Consider the following 21,362-nt stretch of genomic DNA (forward strand, 5'->3'; position numbering starts at 1 on the left):
CTCCAGGAGCTGGACGTGGACCCGCCTGTCTCCGGCCAGCGTGTCGTTTCGGCCGGACAGCGCCAACCGGCTGGGGACGAAGCTGATGTCCGTCTCATCCGCCAGCTCGTGTCCGCAAGCCCTGCAGAGGATGAGGCTGCCCGGCCCGCCGTCCGCCGCCGCGGCACACGCCTCCCCAGGCCGGTAAGACACGGGGTAAAGACACAGGAGTATGAAGGAGAGACCTGGTAGTAACATGTCCAGCTCGCCCGCCATGCTTCCCACGCACACACACGCACACACACACACACACACACACACACAGTAAACTAGCTTAGCTCCAGTGCTAGCAGCTTCACTCTGAGCCACTCATGCGGACGAACTTCGATCAAAATTTGGAGGTCGCCCGGTTTCTCACCAAGAAAACATTACACCCGACGACCTAGTCCAGCCAACAATCGCTGAATTGTGAAAAATTTACTGCGTGGTGATATTTAGTAAAGTTAGAGAAACGGAGCGAAGTGGAACTGAGCGGAAGTGGCATGCACATGAAATAGGAAGTGCAGCGCTCGATTTCCTGTATCAGCTGCGTAATGAAAAATGACACCAGAGATTGATTAAAAAAAAAAAAAAATGTTTCCTGCTCTCTTTATAAAATCCATTAAGATACTCAAACACCGCAATGTTGCATTGTGTTTTTAATTAGAGTCTAAATGGGTGTTTTACTAGCTTTCTAACTTTGGATTATCTCTGAGTTCTAATTAACTAGAGTGCTGGGGAAACGGCAACTGCCAGCTAAAGACACAATATGGCTGACCTGTTCGAAGACCTATGAGAAAAACTTTATAGCCACTGAAATTCACTTTTATGTCAATAACAAAAAATAAATAAATAAAAATAACGGACCGATTTGTGTTTTAGCAACATTAAATGTCCGTTATCACCATGGAAGTATCGTGGTTGCTACTGGCAACGCTTATAAAGAACGCGGCTCTTCCAATCACAGACCGAGCTGTTACAAACGAGCCAATCAGAAGCCGCCTCTCGATCCAAACGGCCGTCCTTGTTTAAAAAAAATAAAAAATAAAAAGGATCCTCGGTAGGAGTTGGGCTAGGTTTGTCGTGGAAATAAGTAATGTACCAACATGTTAATATTGAACTTTTTGTCGTTTTTTCGTAGTGCTTCCATAACGGAGTCTCCATAGTCCCCCAGCATTGCCTCAGTTTTGTATTTACGCCGCTAAAGAAATGAAAAGCCGAGATTCCCCGCCGCCCGTTCACGTTCATGTGCCGGAGACAACACCTGTGCACGTTCACATGAGGAGGAGCCCCAGCACTCAGCAGGTGACCCACCAACTCACCTGCAGCCACGGACACACAGTTTACTGTCTCTACCACAGCTGTATATGTCGCTTTTTACACGGTTACTGACATGTGAGGTGACATGCTGATCAAACTGTGTGACTAATATGAATTTTATTTACACCTTCCCCTGCTGGCCCTGTCTTAGAAACACTCTAGTAAAGAGGGGCAGAGGATCTTCAGGTGGAAATTAAAAGGTCAGCAGCAGAATCCAAATAGAAGTGATAAACATCATCTGAAAGCTGGGAAACTGAAGATTAATTTGAGATACAGCTCAGCTCTATGGGTCAAGTTATTCTAGTCATAAATCTGTAATAAACATCGTGTTGTGGTTCAGAGCCTATTTATTTATATTATTTATTTAGTTTATAAGGGGTGGAACATGACGATAGGAGCATATGGTTGCCATTTCCATGCTCAGTTATGTGTCATAAGTTGTTGCAGCAATTTATGGGGTTGATACCATTCGTTGAACAGATTTGGTGCAAAATGTAGTAATTTTTTGACCACTCAGGAATGAATAAAAATAGTAAAAATGGTCCAAAATCCCACATTAGGACACCATAGAAAAAAATCATGCTTTGCTTTGGTGTCAAAACTTTTGACATTTGGAGATTTCTGTAAGAATTGCATTTTTCAGCAATTGAATGGTGAGCACTCTGTTGTTGAAATTTGCTCAGACACCCCCCCTTTATCGTCAGTATACCTGGAAACCCAGACATAATGTGAATGCCCTCGCGCTCTATTTTGTGGCTGTAAAGTTTTATGAGGCTGTGATTTTCCTAGAGGTCACTATAGGTCATTTTATACAGCGATGTCCAGTTTGAAAAATCACTCTGACTGTCCACAAGAGTTTCAGCTTTCCAGTCAAAGCCAATTGATGCAACTCCAAGACTGTTTAGGCCCCAGTCTGCACAAACACACCATTTTACACCAGGCCACAGGAACACATGTGGACTGCATCCAGTGGAAAGGGGTTTAACTGAAATGAATCACCTGTCTCAACTGTTTGATTTGTTAGATGCTCCACAGCACTTTGCAACTTTTCCCTTATAATTTTGTTTTGCTAAGAGCTTTACACATAAAATATGATAATGATTAACAAAGACTCCTGCTCTTTACCTGTGTCACCCCATGCTTTTCTACAGAGGAGGAGTAAGGACGTGCAAATGAGAGCAGATGGAGGTGGAGGGCGTGTACGCTCCCCTGCAAGGGTGAAGCCGTGGATTCCTCCAGGAAAAACACCCACCCGAAGAGATTTGAGCTCGCACAAGTGGCAGGTGTTATTCCCTCACTGCTATATTTTCATTCAGAGCCAGTAAACATGTCCTCATTTTTTAAAATCCATTTGAACGTGGATTGCCATCATCAAATCAAGTTTACACAGCCTTTGATCACATTTATGTCAAAGAGCTCCACAAGGAAAAACTCCCATGAAAACCTCAAGAGGAAAAAAAAAAATGGAAGATGTGGCATTGCTCTTCACAGAGAGGGAAATTCAGGCTGCAGTGGACAAGCAGGGGTTAAATTCTGATAATAAAAAGGAACATAAACAGAATAAATGAGAATAAACAAGAGTCATATGCTCTCAGGAGAGGGTTGGATCAATGAAAAATGTACTTGAGTCTTCTTTTTAAATAAACATCCTGTGTAGAATATGACCGGCAAACTTAAACCATCCAAGACACATGTTCTATTGAAAAAAATGTGAGAAAGCCTTTATTATTCCACGACCTAGTATGATTTGGCTGTTGACCAACATGTTTCAGCTCCATGAGCCTTCATCAGGGCGCAGAGGAAATGACAACAAGTACATGTCATTATATTGGGACACAAATCAATAATCAATAATGTCCCACAGAAAAGACTGTACACTATGGAGCGCACAGCACAAAACATCTCATGTAAATACAAACACATGGGAAAAAGAGAAAAATAGGAAAGAACAAAAAAAATAAGAATGGTTGTTTTTTTTAATCAACCTAGAGCTGAAGTCGCACTCAACCCCCGACTCCTGCTCATTTTGTAACATTTGGAAAACTATTAATACTTGTCTTAATCTATATATATTTTCAGGTAGTTGTATATAAATCATGTACTGATACACATGTCAAAACACACAGGATGCAGAGGAGAGATTTGGCAGCTGTGAGAAACGTGGAAGTAAGCTCGACCGACTGATGATGGACGCAGAGTCACCGAAGACCGAGGTAAGACCTAAGCACACACACACACACACACACTATATTTATTTCAGTGATTTTAGTGAACTTGTGTCTTTGGAGCTGCAAAACCGTTCCATTATTTGGACAAAAAAGGAAAAATAAAATGTTCAAAATATTGTATGTGGAGAATGGCATGATTATACCCTCTGAATAATAACTAGAATTGCTGACAGCAAATACTGTACCGCACTCAAATATTTTATTTATGAAGCTGCCTGAGACACCTTTCCCTTGGAGAAAATATTTCAGCCAAAAGTGAATATCGCAGTCTGATATTTTTCTTCGATTTATTGTGCAGCCCTGCCGCTCAGCTTGCTGTAAGAGTTCAGTACGTTGTGTTTTTTTAACGTCAACCTCTTTGTCCATGTGTCTCGGTGTGTTCACTAAACAAATTCCTGTCCGCTTGTTTTTGGTGATCAGTTGCGGATGAAGGAAAGCAGAGCGCAGCGCTGGCCGGAGAGAGCGATCGGCCTCCGGCAAGACGCAGGCGAGGGGGAAGACGAGCTGGCCGCAGCACCCAAAAAGCTCAGCGTGTTGCTCCGGGAGCAAGAAAGCAACCGTCGTTTTTTAAAGAAGTAAGACGCCACAGCAAGATGGAGGATATCACTTTTAAATGTAAAGGAAAAGGGCAGCAATCCAATCCTGAAACACACCAACATTGTTCTAAAAACAGCTATTGGAGATGAGCTTTGAGCTTCCAAGTTCATTTTCCTGTTTGCTGGTGTGTCTCTGGTATAAATGAGATACAAGGACACAAGGAAGTTTATTTGTCATTATACAACAGGTTGTATAGTGAAATTAAAATGTGGTTCCCTCTTGATTGATTAATTGATTGATTGTGTAGAAAATAGAATTATTAAGGCTGGAGGAGTTCAGATGTTGCATGATGATAAAGTATATAAAAATGATAAAGTATGATAAAGATGATAAAGTATTAAAAAATTATATAAAAATTATATATAAAAATTCAAAAATGTATAGCCATAGAAAAAATGCGACAGAACATATCATAGGGCAGAAAAATGAATTTTTGTGTTAGATTTTATTCTTGTGTCATAATCACAAATGAGTACAGTTTCATCAGTTGTATTATCTGCACTTTTTATTGACAACCTTTTTAAATAGTTTACATTCCAGCAAGACAGCACCATTGCTACCAGAAAGATTTATGGCTCCGAAATAAATATAAGTCTCACAGAGTTTGTCATTAAATGTCTGTTTATTACATCATAGTGTGTTTGTATTGAATTGTGACGCCTGTATCGCATAACAAATTGTAACATGAGATGAGCAGATTGTCACTAATTTTCGTGTTTGGTCCTGATAATCACAATTATGTTGCACCGAGATGGAAATAGCTTCAGTGTTTATACTGTCGTTGATGCCCGTGCGGACTCTGCGGTTCCGTTTGTGTCATGTTTTCAGGGGAGACGGCGGGGCGTCCCAGCAGGAGACGGACCTGCTGCTCAGGGCTCTCGTCGAGGCAGAGATCGACGGCGTGACGGTAGCCAATCAGCTGTCAGCGCTGAAAGAAACTGTTGATGGCCTCGCCAAGGTGAGTCCTGTTACTGAAGAGAATCATTTGGCTCTGGACACTGAGGGGTCAGCAGGATACAGAGTGGATGCTTGAAGGTCTCCCTCTCCCTCTCTCTCTCTCTCTCTCTCTCTCTCTCTCTCTCTCAGGATAAGCGACTATCAAAGTCGAATGCAGCTTCCCTCGGCCGGCAGCAGGAGCTGCTGTTAGAGAAGATTGAGATATTTGACCACACAAACCACAGCCTGCGGGAGCTGCTCAGAGAGTGGCTGGAGTACGAGGTGAGCTCCTTTGGTTTCTCATTTAAAGGAACAGTTCACCCCACATTCCAAAACACATATGGGTATCAAAAATGTGCAAAACTTGCAACAGCTCCTTCCAAAAACAATGACACGGACACCCGACATAATCCACAGTCCTCAGGGGCAAAGAGGTTTGTTTGGGACTATTTCCTGCCAAAGAGCACTTGCAAAATGTATCTGTTCATATCTATTCACTTTTAATTTATACTCACTGAGGACAGTGAGTATAAAAGACACAAGACACTTGTTAGTCCACATTACTTCTGCTTACAAGCCACATTCAAAAATGCAGCAAAGTGAACTTCACCTGTATGTTTTGTATCTCACTGTGATCTCACCCATACAGTTATTGACAAAAAATTGTTTGTGCTTGTGCAAAAATGATGCGTCATGTCAGATGCAGGGTAAAAGTTTACACTTAACATAATGACAAGTAAGACATCACACTAAGTCAGCATGTAGATGTTCACTTCTTAACCTCCATGATGTCGCCTGATACGAACAGAAAGAATCACTGGTGACGTCCGAGCAGAGAGATTCATTAAAGAAGAGACTGGCCGACAGCGAAGCGGAGAACATTGTGAGTAATAATCAGAAGTGCATCATCTACATGATATGAATCTGCTGAACTTATTGGACTGTTCTTACTGCTGTAGCTGTTTTATTATTCAACTCCACCTGCTTGGTCATCATTCCCACATTGCTAATGATTGTTTAGCAAAAATCTCTTGAGTGTGAATGTCTTTTGAAAGCACCAGCAGTCATTGTCACAATATTGATATCGAGGTATTTGGTCAAAGATATCCTGATTTTTGATTTTGTCTGTATCGCCCCATCCTAGTCGATGTGTTTATCGGTCACCAGACTGTGTTGAAGAAGACCTCTCTCGTTTTTGCTTCTGTTACAGCGACTTGTGGCCAAACTCAGCAGCAAAGAGAAAGAGGCCTCCAAACTTGCTGAGCATTTGGATTTTGAAAAGGTTTGACTTGGATTACTATTAACACAGTCTGAACACTAGACGAGGAGTCATCAGAATTCTCAGAGGGATCATAGTTTCTGTACATCCGTATTTTGACATAGTAGATGGAGAATCACTACCACTGTGTACAAACAGTATGTAGTACTACATATTGCTCCTCCAGTAGAAGTACTGTTCCATTGCTGATCATGGTGCTGCTTTAATGTATAAAAAGAAATGACAAAAAGTAGAACCAACAATATAGAAGCAGGTTCCTCTTCTCATCTTTGCTGACAGAGCTTTTATTGTGAAAGGTTGCACAATCTGTCACTGATGATTTATTCTCAGTGATGGATCTGATTTAAAATATAGCGAAGGACAAAACTCAAGCAAAAATGTGCTGAGGTAAAAGTTAAATTACTCAAAAAGTACACAAAAAAGCTAATCAGTTACTGTAACGTGAGTAAATGTAATCAGTTACTTCCACCTCTGCTAGTCAGAAACAGGTGGAAATCAACAGCTCCTACTTAGTCACTTTTATTGTACGTTTTTAAGTTAAGATGAAGAACAGAAACTGCCCTTCACCCTCTGCTTCCGTCCACCCGGCAGGACAACGTGAAAACAACCGAAGAGCTTTCCAAAATCCTGGAGTCGACTCGCAGCCATCTCGAATCTCAGCTGAACAGGAAAGAAGCAGAGAACAGCCATCTGGCCGGCCAGATTCAGGTTTGTTAAAGAAAAATGAAGAAAAGAAAAAAAACGCACTACAGTGGAAATGTCAGATGTGGCTGAGTTGTTTTCAGCGGTCCAACATGCGCTGAGCCTCTAATGGCCCAGCAAAACCAGCTCTGCCATGTCCGCCCTGACTGGGTTTGATTTGGAGCGTCAACAGAGAACTGAGATGGCTGCTTTCCCCCGGTTTCTCCGTCTCTGGAGACTAAAACTCAGGATAAAACGACGTCTAACCGAGTGAATAATTCAGCTAGAGGCGTACAGTTGTTCTTATGCATGGACAGCATGTTCACTCTCGCAGTCTTGCCTGCCTACCAGCTGCTTCAGTTATGAGGATCAATTATTGCACGCAGTGTTTCACGTGTTCCACCTCTAATCAGACGGTGTCCAGGTGCAATCAGGTTGTTGATAAGTAAAATTAGGGAATTTGTTTTTAGGTTGATGATAATGTCCAGCCAATTGTACTGATATGCATGTTTTCATAAGAATTGTGTTACAAATGCAGGTGCAAAACAGTTTGAGCCTTTCTAGTTTTGTCAGTCGGCGTGTCGGTATATTTCCAAATCTATTTGCTGTGCATCACCATGAAATTTGGCGACAACATTCATGCAGGCTAGATTTTGGTGAATTTCCCTTTAATCTAGCACACTCCTTTTTAATCTTGCACACGAGTGTCTCAAACACTACTTTAGTATTGCAATGAAATGTAGTCACAGCAGTCATGTTGGCTGGATGATGATGTTTGTCAGCTTTGGTGACTCCTTGACCAGAGAAGCATGATCCTGGATTTTTTGCAGATATGCTGATATTTCCCAGCCCTTCTGGCCCATTGCTGATATCAATACTGAAATATGCACATATTTTTTCCACCTATAATTGCAGAGAACATCACGTCTCTCCTGTAGTGGAATTAACATTTTATTATGCCTGCTCTTATTGTGAAGGCTCACTGACAGATGCAGACATAAAATACAATAATTTTCAAAAATGCACACATTCACTTGGCAAAAATAGAAAACGACTTCAACTTAGGTCATATAAAACACGGCATATTTATTTTTAAATAATATTTTCATAACAATTTCATAACTGTAAGATTCATCCTACTGAAACAGCCGTGGATGATTCTCTCCCTGAGACAATCCTGACAACGGTCACAAGCAGGGAAAATTTGACCTATTTCACCTATGAGCAGAAATGTTAATTTTAGACCTAGATATCAATATTTCATTTTAAAGCCAATATTGTCAGCCGCTGATGACGGGTCGATATGATCATGCATCCCTATCCTTGACCTTTCCTCTAGCAGGCCCAGTGGCTCGTCTGCGTTACAAATAATTCACTGATATTGGATCGATACTAATATTACATTTTTCAGCTGATATTGGTCAGTATAGACAGTCTGCCAATACATCAGTGCATCCTGAATACAAATCTCCTAATGCTCAGGAGAAGACTGGTCAGTGGTCAATTGGTTGAAAATTAGTTGATTATACTTTTGATAATAAATGAATGATTTGAGTAATTCCTCGAGTACAAATCCCAAACAGTCTGATTCCAGCTTTACTGAGATTTCTATGATCCTCATATCAGCATTAAATAAACACCTTAAAGTTTTTTTTGGCACTTAAGCTCGCACCACTCATCCTGAGTCCTGATCACAGCATCCTGGGTTTGAATCCGAGCCCAGGCCCTTTGCTGCGTGTCGTCCCCTCTCTCTCCTCTGCCTCTCCTGTCTCTCTCTGCTGTGACGGTCAAGTAAAGCCGAAAAATAATCTTTAAAACTCCTCAAACTCAGTGTGTGTGTTGACGTCTCCCTCCTCTCTGTGGAGCAGAGGATGCAGCAGAGCCACGGCCGGCAGCAGCAGGAGCTCCAGGCCCTGCAGGAGGAGCTGCAGGAGCTCCGGCAGCACCGAGAGCAGGAGCAGGAGGCGGGGAGCCAGGAGGCCGCCGCCCTGCTGGCCCAGCATGTTGAGCGGGCCGAGGAGACAGCCAGGCAGCTCGCCAGCAGGCTGCACGACAAGGTCAGAGGGGCTCAGCGGGTAGGAGGACGCAGGTTAGATCCCTCAGGAGCCAGCGTGTCCACCTGCACTGTCATAATAATACTAATTAATTTAATTTAACTGAAAAAGTATTAAAAAACCTTAAAAGGTGAATGACACCCATTTTTGTTATTCCTTTGCTCTTGGACAGTTCAGTCAATACTAAATGTATGACCTTAAAATATTAGAATACTTTAAAAACAATTATTAGCGGTCTTATTTTTTTCACCATGTAATTACATGGTTTCTCTGCATTGCGGAGCCCCTCTGAAATCACCACCAAACATGGTCAGAACAACATGCTCAACTGTTTTTTTCAATCATTTCTGTTTTACTCAACACAATTTTTCTCTTTCGCTTCCTATTTTGGGTGATTTCACATTTTGTGTCCAAACCTCAGATCGATGGAGACCCTCGACATGTTTGAGTATCGTTTTACATCACCAGCAGTGCACAGTGTGTGTGCACACATAGAAGAAAGGAGTTTTTTTTAATGATTTAAACCTATCTTTAATGATATTATCTTTTTAATTAGATGATTAGATAAAATGATGATGATGATAATGATGAAGAAGAGGGTCAGCAAAATTCCCTAAAATGTAAGTAAATGTATAGTGGTTTTGAAATAACTTTTTTTTTTTGCAATCAAATTTTTATTGATTTTATATCCCATGCCAAAATAAACAATACATTGACAAAATCCTTACATCATGTGAGAATCAGAAACAGATAAAGAAAAGAGAGAAAAAGAAAAGAAAAACACTCGTGAACTAAAAATGAAAACAAAACTATAACCATCTCATACCACAAAGTCCACAATGTCAACACAAACTGAACATTATGGACTTTGTTAAAAGGTAGAATTGATGGCAGAGCTGCTGAGCTGAGCTGCATCAGACTGGACAGCTGGAGCTGATAAAGTGGACAATGTGTGTGTGTGTGTGTGTGTGTGTGTGTGTGTGTGTGTGTGTGTGTGTGTGTTAACACCCAAACATGAAAAGAAAGAGTGTGGGGAAGTTTCCAGCAGGTGACTTTTTTTTTTTTTGCTGCTCTCAGCCCAGCTAATAAAAAAACACTTTTTAGGTAGTGACAGGCACAAGATAGATTCGTCATGAAGTAGAAACTTAGAGGGTGAGTGGGACACGTTGATATAGAAATCTTGGAAAAAACGTCTGCAGCCATTTGCCAGAAACAGGCTCCTGAGGGACACTCCCAGAGCATGTAAATAAGCTCCCATAGCTTTTAAATGACTCAGCTTACAGATCGGATCAGTGGTCACTTTCATACTACAAAGCTCTCTAGGGGTAAATACGCTCTGTGGATAAAATCAGAATGAATATATGACGAACAGGGTTTCTGGATGCTACTAGACTTTATGCCAGTCAAATGCTGCTGCAGATCTGGGACATACTGCGTCTAATGGTTATGAAATAACTTGCAATAATCTTAATAGTCAGCCTGTAAGTGTGTGTGTGTGTGTGTGTGTGTGTGTGTTGTTTCAGGAGTCCCAGCTGGCACAGGCTCTGTCCACATCCAACGACTGGAGCGCCCGACACGCTAAAGAGGCGGCTGCTAAAGGCCAGCTGGAGGAGGAAGCTGCTGCTCTCAGAATGTGAGTGCACTGACTGAACTGTGTGCTTTAGCTTCTTGTTGAGGTTAGCTTCGCTGTACCAAGATAAAAACAGCAGTAAACACCGAACACTGTAAGTTTTGTCGGCTTGGAAGTAGAGCCTGACTGATATTATTAGTTGTCTGAATGGACAAAAAGACGTTGCAGTAAAAAAACCTTGAAAAAGTAAAAAAAAACAAAAAAAAAAAAAACAGCGTCAGTGTTAACTCGTTTGTCCATCAGACTGTGCTGTGTGATGGTTTGTGCAGCAGTGAGTTGGCAGAGCAGCTGAGCAGACGGCGCTGCAGATTGCTAATATGTTAATTGTTCAACTGTAAAATATCAAGCCGGCAGTACATATCTTTACAACTATTTGATTAGGATTCTTTGATACAAATGTGTGTTATGTATAAAAAAAAAAAAAAAAATCAACCAATTTATTGTTATCAGAAGTCTTATCCCAAATATTGTTATCGGTCGGCCTCCACTCAGAGCCTGCAGTTATGTGGCTCTCAAATTAAACTCCACAATGAGGGAACGTACTCCACCAGCCCAGAAATGTAAAACACACAACTCTGTTTTCAGTGCCGGAGGGTTTTTCAGAGCAAAGTGCTGCCAGACAGCGAGCGTTTAACAACAGCAAATGGAAAAGCTTCCATGAACTGGATATAGGTTGAAGCATAACTCTGTCATGTTAGTCGGTGATGCTGAACGGCACAATGGACATTTAATTATTTGAAAACATTGTGGATCATTACTATTACAAAAACTGAACCATAATTTCAAATGACCCAAAAGATGTAACCAAAAAAAAAAAAAAAAAAAAGGCATGAAGTCATCTCTGCACAGTGTTTCCTCCAGGATTGTCTTCAGCGGCGGAGGAGGGGAGGTTATTTTTTTGCGTGTCACTGGCGCTCTAACACATACACCAGTGAATATTCCTGACCTCTGACCTCTGACCTCTGCCTGAGGAGTGTGTGTTGTTGGCAGGACCGCAGGGGGCCAGACCGATAAACACAAAAGTCTCCGACTGACTGAGAGATGAACTTCATCAGTCACCCAAGCGTCACCACTGCTTGTATCTATCGTTTCAAATTAATTAACTTCTCATCCGTCCCCCAATATGTTTTGGAGGGAAAGGGGGAAAAACAAAAATATTATTAAATGGTTTTTTTTAATTGAAATATTTGCATTCTATTATTATCAACTATGTGTAAAAAGCAAAATAAGAAGTTTCTATGATAGACTGATAAATTAACAACTGATGCTAAGTTATGATAAATGAAGTAGAACAGGCTGGAAGTGAAGTTAAAACCAGCAGGTGAGCTGCCGTTGCTGCATGGTGTTAATTCAGCAAACCTGCTGCCAAAAAAGCAAAAGGTTGACATCAAGAAAGATGGAAAGAGCAGTTATTTCATTTTCTTCTGGGAGGTAAACGGCAAACCTGTCTGCTACCTGTCTGTCTACAATATGTGTTCATGAGCCAACATTCAATTTCTCATTGATTGTCTGAAAACAAATTAATTGATTTAAAATAATAAATCAGAAAATAGTCTACAGTGCCCACATGTGTCAGCCCCACTGAGGTCTCATTTGAGCGAATGCGGCCCACCTCCTGATTCGGGTTTGACAGCCCTGATGTTGTGTGTCCTACACGGTCCATTTGTGTTCCAGCTTTTCTTTGTTGTCACGATCTCACGAGTTAATTGACGCCCTGTCCCTCTTCCAGTTGCTCGTCCTCAAAGTGGAGACAGAGCCGACAACCCTTCATTTGCGTGTCATAACGACTTCATTACATTTCATAAAATCCTGCAGCGGCGGCGGCGGTGGCAGTAATTCTGTATTTAACGGACAGTCTGTGTGCACCTCATCTGGATTTCTGTTTGGACGCTGAGATGCAGATGGCTTCAGATGAAACAGATTTTCGGTGTCACAGCATTTGTGAAGGTCGCTTTAACACCACGGCAGTGCAGGCGTGAGAAAACATGTTGTGGGGAAGTTGTGGTTAAAAGTTTTTCAGCTGAGCTTTCAATTCTTATTCCAGCATCTCAGGACTTACATTAAAACAAATGAACAGATCCTTTCATATCCTGTCAGTCCTCAGGCCTTCATCCTCCTGACGTTCTCACCTGCTGAGGTCAATCCTACATAAGAGAATTGAAAGGACCAAATTATGGAATGAGTTTTCCCACCTGGCAAAAAGTTGTTCTTCAATAAAATGTTACAAAAGACGGTTAAAAGAACATTTAACTGCTGTTTTATGATTATCTTCCTCATGTTTTTTTCTCTCACTTTGTATCCATATTTTTTGTATGTAACTCACAGTAGCCTAATATGTATTGTTATTATTATGAATTACTGTCCACTATCCCCTTATATACATACTATACACACCCACATTCACTTAAACACATCACACACTTATTTTCTGCATCTCTTTTTGGTAATATTATTGTAAACACTGTTTAAATATATACAAATGTCTTATTTTTATCATATTCTGTATGTTAATTACTTGTCCTCTATATGCTAAAGATTTGAGGTGGATGCTTCAAATAAGCCCTTTGGGTTTTTGCCTCTGCCTGCACTGTATATCATGTGTTACCTTTGTCATTGTCTTTGTTTTGTATATGTGTACATATTTTTTAACTGTGCAAAAAAGAAACGTAACCCTAAACTAAAGTAAGTGCTGATGTGCCTGGCAGCCGCCTGGCCGAGCTGAGCTCCCAGCTTCAGTCGGCGGAGGAGAGGAGCCGGGCGGAGAGGGAGGAGCTGATGGAGCAGCTGCACGCTCTGAGCGCTGAGAACGCCTCCACCAAACTGGAGAACCAGACGCTGAAGGTACATGCCGACAAGCCCACATCACACAACCCAAAACTCATTCATAAGCTGCATTTAAACAACAGCTCCTCACTGTTCTCACTGCTTTAGACTCATGCTTATGTTGATTTCTGCTGTGTTGTGCTCAGGTCTCGTTTAGCTCATCTGAAGAAAAGCTGAAAGATCTGCACGCTGAAGCTCGGCGCCTGAAATCCTCCGTCAGGAAGCAGGAGAGTCTGGTGGACAAATACAAGACGAAGGTGCAGGCCTCTTCCTCTCACCCAAACCTGCAGCCAGGACAGTAACTAGACAGTCATGTAAACATCCTGGCAAAAATACATTTAATGACGTTTAATGCATTTCTTCTTGAATATTCTGATTGGAGTATGAACTGCAGTTTGTTTATCCCTTTTTCCTGCAGAAATGCCTTAATTAGACTTAACTTTTATTTGACACACTTTTATTTGTTTTATCGATCAAGGATTCTGCAGATAGAATTTTATCATGGAGCCTGCTAAAAATCCAGTGTACTCTATTTTTGCACACAGACTTGATTCAGGCTTTAATTTGAAGAGGCACAAAGTAAACAGGCGTAAGATATCTAATTCAGCACCCATCAGAAACATGAAGTGAAGAGCTGACATATTCCTGTTCCACATACTGGGACAGTAATGCCGCTTTGGTATTTGCTTGTGGCTCGGGAATGAAGCTTTTCAGTGTTTTAGCTGAGATGTGATTGCTCCCTTGTGTTGCTGTGCAGTTAAAGATAGATATCTAGAGACTTCAGTGGATGGAGGGGGTTAAAGCAGAAGGCCAGAATGTGAGTCTTAAAGACAGAAATCTCAGCACCAGTGTATTTGCTGAGTCAATGCAACGACCCTATCCGCCCCTCACAGGTATATTATGGTCATTTTGTGCAAGAGGCCAGTAAAACCCTGAATTATTTCTTCTGAAGATAAAAAGCCGCTTTCCAACAGGACTGTGTCGGTGCATTTTGCTCTGCAGGTCCAGCAGGCCCGTCTGGAGGCGGAGGAGTACTGCCTGAAGCTGGACGTCACACAGCGCGAGGCGCGGGATGCCAAGCTGAGCCTGGAGAGGGAGATGGAGCAGCTGAGGAGGGAGCTGCTGGACCGTCTGATCGAACTTGAGCCGCTGCCCGACAAGCTGAGGAGGGCCGAGCTGCAGCTGCGAGAGGCCCAGCAGGAGGCCGACGCCCGCGAGAGGAGGAGCCTGGAGCAGAGCAGCGCCCTGTCGGACGTCCGGCACAGGGTGAGTGTTGGTCTGGATCGCAGCTAAAACAGTCGACTTTGTTTGGTCTGTTCACAGCTTGTAAACAAAAGTCACATGACTTACTAGTAAACTGATTATTGGACAGTTTTGTCAACAAATCTGATTTCAACCTCAACCTACTTTCTGTGCTGTGACTGTGAAAGTCCACACTTTATTTTACTATGCTTGGCTTTCCAGTAACAAGGAACTGCTGACTACATCTGATTCCTTAAAAGAATAATAATTATAAAAAAAAAAAAAAACATTGCATGTCATTTGGTTTGTGGTTTGGATTATGTTGTCAATCCCACCGTTCTTCTCTTTTCGAGTTCAGATGGCATTGTTCTTCTCACCTGGTCAAAAAACTTAACTGAATGCGTTAAAATAAAGCCGTCCTAACTCTGAACATGACCGGTGTGAACAAACCCCCTGCTGTTCTTGTGATCTCTCTCTCTCAGCTCTTTGACTTTTACAAACTTCTTGTCTTGGAAATTGAGCCAAATTGCAATGATTTCTGAGGTTTTGCACAGTCTAAACAAATAAATAAGCGGTGGCACAAAACCAGAATTAATCTCCACTGTCTAGTTACCAGATAATTTATTTTAATCAGTCAAATCAATCAAATTTTATTTATATAGCACCTTTCAAACAAATGCATGACATTCAAGGTGCTTTACATCTTGATTGACAAATAAGCATAAAATAAGAAGTAAAAGGACTAGGAGACCGATGCACACTCATAAAATATGGTTAATTAATGAATAAAAGATCAAGAAATAAGAGTAATCAGACAAGAGAGTGAATAAAAAGATTTAGAACAATAAAAACACAGCAATAAAAAAACAACAACTCAAGAATAAGATACTGAATAAATACAAAAACAATATGAAAAACAATAAAATTGAATGTAGAATATAATATATAGAAACTATCAGTAAAATGACAGTAAAACAAATACAGATAAAATAAGAAATAGAGTACCTATAAAACTATAAAATTAAAAGATTATAATATTATAAGACACTACATAAAGGGAGAGATGGGTTTTTAGTCTACGTTTAAAAGTTTCAATGTTTTTAGCTCCTCTCAGATCCTCCGGCAGGCCGTTCAAGCGGTTAAAACATTAATTTTCCCAAGCAGTCACATGAATCACACTTCATATTGACTTTTGTTTTATTTATCCAGGGAGGGTTTCTGTGGTCAGTTTTCGAGCAGCGTCCCACTTCACACACACACACACATTCACACGTTAGCTTCCCAGTTTAACCACATCGTCTAATCCCATCAACCACCGATCAGCTGTCGGTTTGGTGCCTTGCTCAACAGCACGAGGGCGGTGAAAACTGGGAGACAAGAGTTTCCACCTCCATGTTGACTCGAGCTGCAGATAAAATTTGAGCTCGCTCATTCGCAGCCACAGGACGTAGTTTACACCACCAAAAACATCCCAACAAGACGATTTTAGACAAACGGGACTGAGAAAACCCAGACTGATGATGCATTAAGCTGTTGAATGAATGAATGATTTTTTTATATTATTATTTTATTTTTTCTTAATGAAAACAAGATACAGATTGAGGCTCTGTGCTCGCCTGAGACACAGCAATGTTTAGTGGCTAAAGCAGCAAAAAATTCAACATAAACTAGTTTTGCTCAATATAAAACTGATTTCCGTAACTTTCATGCCTTTTCTGGATAATCTAAATCAGGGGTCACCAATCATGTGCCATGGAGGGCCGAGAGGCTGCAGGTTTTCATTCCAACCAAGACCCCCACCAGGTGATTTCACTGATTAGCTCCTCCTTTCTGATACAAGGTGAGGTGATCAGTGAAGTCACCTGGTGGAGGTCTTGGTTGGAATGAAAACCTGCAGCCTCTCGGCCCTCCATGGCACATGATTGGTGACCCCTGATCTAAATTAAAAAAAAAAAAACATTCTCAAAGAGCCATTTGAGAATTTCACAATCTGTCATTGTGATAAATTCCATTGTAGAATTCACTTTGTTGGATAAATCTGTCCGAAGTTGCTTGTAACGTGTATGATGCAAAGCAAAATGTGCTTTGTCTTCCACAAAATTCAAATCACACAGTTTACAAACCTCCTGTCCCAAATGAACGTCCTGTTTCAATGTGACGTGGCGCTATTCCTCATCTGGTTTGGGCGCATTGTCACCTCTTTTTCTTGGACATTTGATATATTTCCTCATGACAAAATTCATTATTTATCAAACAAAATCTCTGACGTTTTGGCTTAGCTCACGTATAAGTAGCCCAATCCATTTTTCAGAGTCCATACAACTGGAAAATCAGGAAAAAAAAATGCTACAGCTTTTAAGAAGAAGAAACAATGCCCTTTAGTCATAAAAACAAGAGATGATATTAATAAATATATTTAATATACAAAAGAGAGAAATATGCTTTACTGTTCAGATTATTTTTGCTTGACATTCTCAACTCTGCTCTAAACTCACGACTACAGATGCAGATGTTGTACCATCCTGCTTTATGACTAAATGATTCTTCAGTCGATAATGCTGCACATTTTCCGCAACCACCGGAGGAACTGTTTACATTTAAAAAAAAAAAAAAAAAAAAAAAAAAAAAAGCTCTTCCTCACTGTGTAAAGTTGCAAAGGAAGGCAGACTTGCGTGTGGAGAGATGCTGCAGTTTTCTTTGACACTGATTCTCCTCTGCTGTGTAACACTACAGCAGGAATTATGAGCAGCAGTGATGCAGGATGAATGCATGAAGGTGGATTTCTGCAGCTTCTGAATGTGAGTTCATCCACAGGTGGAGCAGCAGGGCTCTCAGCTGGAGACGTTTCAGCAGAGGAATTTGCTCCTGCAGGAAGAAAACAACGCACTGAGAGAGAAAACCGAGAGCCTGGACAGGTAACCTGGTCATTTCCCTCCAGTGGTGAAAAGGCAGTCCAGGAACAGACAGTTGAAGAGTTTCTGTCAGAGAGTCATTATGCGCCACTCAAAAAGCTTCTGCTGACAAAACGTGAAATATTGGCATAATTTTCCACCCTGCAGTTGTTCATTTTTACCTGCTCTGCCTTGTTTGTGTAGGAAACTGGAGGAGATGAAGTTGGAGAACAAACAGATGTCTCAGGTTATCGCGGCGAAGGAAGCCGCCGTCCGCAGCGTCCAGCAGCAGCTGGAGGAGAAGGCGAGCGAGTGCAGCATCCTGAGCAGACAGCTGGAACACACACTGGACGACACAAAGAGACAGGTCCGACCCCCCCACTCACTCACTCATCCCTGTCCTGCTCTGGATGATATCACATTATATTGTTTTGTTTGATTTTCTGAGAAACAAATTATGATCCTGTTGGGCTTCAGATGTGTTGCTCTCTGATCGGAGTTCTTTCCAAATGAATCCATTGGATCAGATTAGATCCGATGAGACTTGTATGGCTCTGTGAGTTAGATCTCTGCAGCAGGAAAGAGTGAGATTCATCAAAGAAATAGAAGAGAGAATGGAGTAAACAGGGTCGGTATTAATCACAGCATGCATGCAGGGATGTGCAAAATAACAGCAGCAGAGAACACTGAGACATGTTGAGACAAATTTATTCCGACAGCCCGTCATTGCACGGAAAGTCTCAGAGGACTTTGGAGAGAACGAGTCCGCCTACGTCTCACTGATCACCAACCAAAACAACATGATGCAATGCAGCAAAATACACGGCAGAGCACATCAAGTGGGAAACCATGAGATGCACAGAGCTACTTATGGGGAATGACGTGTTTTTACATGATGGCCTCCATCTACAAAATGAAACTGACTGGCCCACCACAGCGTCAGCGCCACCAACAGGCCAAAGCGTTTCTTTTTTTTCTTAATTTCTTACTCTAAACCACTGGGAGCTGATTTTTTCCCAGTGCCTTTTTATGTGGATTCCTGCAAAATGCAAGGCAACAGCAACGCTACAGATGGTCCAAGTCGCCCCGGGTGTAATGTTTGTTTGTTTGTTTGTTTGTTTGTGTATGTGTGATGTTTGCTGTCTGAGATATCGCCGCTTGTAGCCCGGGGCTTTTTTGGCCCGTTGGTGGCGCTGTGATCAGTTTCATTTTGTGGATGCTGGTTCATCAGATTTGACCTGTCCAAGATATTGAGTGTGAGGCTCAGAGCCCTGTTGGCCTGGTGGTGGCGCTGTGGTGACGCAAATGAGGTTTATATTCAAAATGCTGAACCTCAGCATCCATCGTTCTCCCGAGTTTCATCCAAAACAGGCAGCAGAGGCTCGGATATCCCACAGGACAGATAGACAGATACCAGTCCCCTCCCTGTCATGTGGAAAATTAATTAACATACGCTGTAGCGCCCCCTTTAGGCCATTCAGTGCACTTTAAAATGCCAGAATGGAGAGACGAGGCACGTCACTTTCTCAAGTTTCATGGCTGCGAATTACGACAACATATTAGTGCCAGAAAAAACTCACAAATTTATGAGGAAAACAACTCAAAATCTGAGATTATAAAGACACAAATTTAAGATAAAAAAAAAAAAAAAAAACTTGGAAGAATAGTTATAACCATAAATTTACCATTTTAATCTCAGAGAATATCTGAGTTTTCTTTCATGAATTTACGAATTTAATCTCGAAAATTCTGAGTTTTTTCTCTGAATATTTCCCTCCCCGGGCCCCAGTTCTTTAACTTTTTTCTCTCTGCAGTGGCCGTAATACGCTGTCATAGAAGATAGACCCTCTTGGAAAGTTGGATAAATTGAAAAAGCCAGAGCGTAGCAGTGACAGGCATCATTAGCTGAAGTGTCATCAAAAGCTGATCAGCGGTTTTTCAGGCATTTTTCGTGGCAGACGGACTGTGGATGATGTATAGTTCCCCCCTCTCAACATGCGTGAAAGCTATTAGGAAAAAATGTGAAAGAAATGTATTGCAAAGTCATTCATCTCGACTTTATTTTGCTTTTTCTCGCTCTCTCTCTCTCCTCTCTGTCATGCTGATTTGTTTCTCCTCCCACATAAAGCGCATCGCCTCGCATTTTAATGTGCAAAATGTGCCGAGTAAATGAACTTGAGCTGACCAATGACCACGTCTTGTGGCGTGCAGGTGGACGACAGCCTGGCGAGGGCGCTGGCCAAAGAGAGAGGGTCTCAGTCCAAAGCCCTGGACCTGGAGAGCCAGCTGAGCCTCGCCAGAACCGAGCTGAGCCAGCTACACAGGAGCAAGGAGGAAGTGAGTGGCATCATCATCATCATCATCACTCACCGTCGCCAGCTGCTGTCACACCCGCTCATTTCCCAGTGAATATCCGACTACTGACTTCTCAGACATGAAATGAGCAGAGTTGCTTTTGTTTGTAAAATTTACTATTAACTTCATGGATAATGCACATACTGTTTTACACCTAGGATTAATGGACAAGAAGGATTTATGCGCATATTTACACATAATGCACATACTTTTTTAAACATGTTTCTAATGCACATATTTTAATATTTCTTATTCCCTTTTCTATTCCTTATAATTTCACTTGTGCTTATAATATATTCTTCCCTTGAAGAATCTGAGCAACTGCAGCTGAGCCCATTTCCTCCTCAGGGATCAGTAAAGTTTTTCTGATTCTGATTCTATTAATACCTGTGTTATTGTCCGTATCTGTGTAAACTGGGACAAACCCTGAAAAGGATTAGGTGTGTAGAACAAATTAATGAATATCTATGTTGTCCACTGGTTATCATTTTGGGCCACATCAAATAATTTTAGGTGCTTAAACCCCCCACCCCATCCGATGATGAAAACTGAACTAGATACATGCACAGAGTTAAGATTTTTGGGTGTTTTTGCTCTCCCTCATCAGATGGAGCGCCGTTTCCAGGGTCAGCTGAAGAACATGAAGGACAGACTGGAGCAGTCCGACTCCACCAACCGCAGCCTGCACAACTACGTCCACTTCCTCAAAACCTCTTACGGCAACGTGTTTGGGGAATCTTTACTCTCAAGTTAAATTTTTTTTAAATTGCATTTTCCAACCTGACTGGATCTCCGTCCTCCAGAGAGCGAGAGACAGACCTACAACATGCCGTCAACCACGAATTTCTACAACTACTAAACTAACGAGGCGTCATTTTAAATGTTTCAATTTTGTCTGAATATATTTTATGTAAGCTTTTTTTGAATAAAGTTTTTTTTTTTTTTTTATTTATCATTTGCACAAAGACAATATCTACGCAGTTTCTGCTCCTGCTTGCAATGAATGAATAAATGATGGAGCTTTTTACTTTGAATAATAAAAAAAAGAAAACGTGTTTGCTGTGTGGCTGATAGCTTCAGTTTAAAGAGCTGTGGTGAACCTCAAGTACATTTTGAACAGGCAGCAAAACATAACCTACAAATACTGTAGTAGTACGATAGGACCATTAAGTTCAGGTTTACTTAGAGCCCAATATCACTGTTTACTCACTGTTGTGTGTAAAAATCCGACTTCACCACTGGTGGTATGTCGGGACACACATCGTCTCCCAACACGCTGGAGACGATGTGTGTGTAATAATACACACG

At 41.5% G+C, this 21,362-nt stretch overlaps 1 protein-coding gene across 2 annotated transcripts; it reads left to right on the plus strand.

Moving 5' to 3' along the window:
* Positions 1 to 56: 56 nt before the first annotated feature.
* Positions 57 to 21,109, plus strand: odf2b (outer dense fiber of sperm tails 2b). Of its 2 annotated transcripts, XM_030059415.1 has the most exons (19): positions 58 to 183; positions 1,160 to 1,323; positions 2,490 to 2,621; positions 3,465 to 3,551; positions 3,987 to 4,141; positions 4,992 to 5,121; positions 5,250 to 5,381; positions 5,908 to 5,982; positions 6,310 to 6,381; positions 6,970 to 7,086; positions 8,928 to 9,116; positions 10,637 to 10,746; positions 13,449 to 13,584; positions 13,713 to 13,823; positions 14,569 to 14,832; positions 17,623 to 17,723; positions 17,904 to 18,066; positions 19,911 to 20,036; positions 20,662 to 21,109. In XM_030059415.1, exons 2-19 carry the CDS (start codon positions 1,228 to 1,230, stop codon positions 20,806 to 20,808), a joined length of 2,343 nt encoding a protein of 780 aa, XP_029915275.1. In that variant the 5' UTR covers positions 58 to 183; positions 1,160 to 1,227; the 3' UTR covers positions 20,809 to 21,109. The 2 variants fall into 2 exon arrangements, with proteins under 2 accessions (XP_029915276.1, XP_029915275.1); XM_030059416.1 differs by lacking the exon at positions 1,160 to 1,323 and having other exon boundaries at positions 57 to 183.
* Positions 21,110 to 21,362: the final 253 nt, after the last annotated feature.

Source organism: Myripristis murdjan, chromosome 9 (assembly GCF_902150065.1).
Source record: "Myripristis murdjan chromosome 9, fMyrMur1.1, whole genome shotgun sequence".
Lineage (NCBI taxonomy): Eukaryota > Metazoa > Chordata > Actinopteri > Holocentriformes > Holocentridae > Myripristis > Myripristis murdjan.